This window comes from Octopus bimaculoides, chromosome 30 (assembly GCF_001194135.2).
Source record: "Octopus bimaculoides isolate UCB-OBI-ISO-001 chromosome 30, ASM119413v2, whole genome shotgun sequence".
Classification (NCBI taxonomy): Eukaryota; Metazoa; Mollusca; class Cephalopoda; order Octopoda; family Octopodidae; genus Octopus; species Octopus bimaculoides.
The window spans coordinates 3680948-3682553 of record NC_069010.1 but is presented as its reverse complement, the minus strand read 5'-3'; the positions used below and the strand labels follow the sequence as shown (position 1 = coordinate 3682553).

Genomic DNA, 1606 nt, shown 5'->3' with positions numbered 1-1606 from the left:
TCCACAGACACGTGTACCCTTAACGTAGTTCTTGGGGGATATTCAGCGTGACACAGAGTGTGACAAGGCTGACCCCTTTGAATTACAGGCACAACAGAAACAGGAAGAAAGAGTGAGAGAAAGTTGTGGCGGAAGAGTACAGCAGGGTTCGCCACCATCCCCTGCCGGACCCTCGTGGGGCTTTTTAGGTGTTTTCGCACAATAAACACTCACAACGCCCGGTCTGGGAATCGAAACCGCGATCCTATGACCGCGAGTCCGCTGCCCTTAACCACTGGGCCATTGCACCTCCACACCATCATCACCACCATTATCATAATCATCATCATAAAATCATCATTTCTCCAACTCCATGCTTTTCTCATCCCAACTAATTGATTTGCTAATAAACATGTGGTCCCTTATTTCAGGTAAAGACAACACAAAATGCCTACACAGGTGTCTCAACAAGAGGGAGTGTAGCCATCAATGTTGTAAAGTTGGGGTGAAGCAGCCACAGAGGTCAGGGGTCACAAGAAATCCAAGGCGAATGCAGGGCAATGGTGGTGATGGTGGTAATGGCATTGGCCAGGTATCAGCGATGGGCCAATCCAAGAACTACCAAGAACAACAGAAGCAGCAGCAGACCCCTATTGTGAAGGGCCAGAGCAGTATGTACCAATATATGGATGATCTCAAGGAGAAATTGAAGGGTTTTAAACAGACCCCTATTAAAAGACTCAAGGTAAGGTAGAATATGCTTGTGTATGTGTGTGTGTGTGTGTTTATATATATATATATGTGTGTTTATGTGTGTGTGTGTGTGTGTAGACAAATCACAAATTCCTTCAGATAGTTGGCCTTGCTTGATCTATTGAAAAGGCATAGGTAGAAACTCCTAGAATTATTATATGTTTACAAGAGCTTGACAGGCATATCTTCGACTAGCAAGTCATGCTACTCCAGACTGACAACGAGCAAAGACTCAGAAACATGTCTCTGGATGCAGGCTTAGCTGGGTGGAGGTGCTTGTCTCCCCCCTTGTAAACATAAGGACACAGGACGTGGGATGATGAACATTGAACACTGAAAAGAAAAATCAAACATCATTTCAACTCTGTGTTAGTATATGTACGTGTGTGTGTGTACAAGGGAAGTATGTGAATGTTTGTATGTGTGAGCTAGCATTCTTCTAGTAACAAACAATGATCAATGTCACATCTCAAAAGATAACAATCACTAGATAATATTGACAAGTGTATTAATTTGATTTACCACCCATATTCTATCTGTTTTGTTAATAATAATTATTACAATCACACACACACACACCTACACAAACATATACAAACTCATTAGAGAAAATAATTATTACCTGAGTGTATCAAGAATATAAAACGACTGCAGTTGAAAGGTATATTATGAAAACACATCTTAATTTAACAGTTTATACATGTCCCTAATTTATTTATATAAAGAAATTTTTACCCAGTGTTCTTTCAGTAACTACCCATAAACTAACCAGCGTTTTTTTCAGTAACAAACAATGACCGATGTCACATCTCCAAAGACAACCACTGGATAACATTGACAAGTGTATTAATTTGATTTACCATCCATATTTTAT

General features: G+C 40.2%; 1 protein-coding gene across 1 annotated transcript in view; it reads left to right on the top strand.

Annotated features, from left to right (window-relative positions):
• The window catches only part of LOC106868401 (probable ATP-dependent DNA helicase HFM1), a 60666-nt gene that overhangs the window by 49256 nt on the left and 9804 nt on the right, over window positions 1–1606 (top strand). The window contains exon 29 of the mRNA XM_052978080.1: window positions 411–724. Coding sequence (XP_052834040.1) covers window positions 411–724 — 314 coding nt within the window. The remainder of the gene's footprint in view (window positions 1–410; window positions 725–1606) is intronic.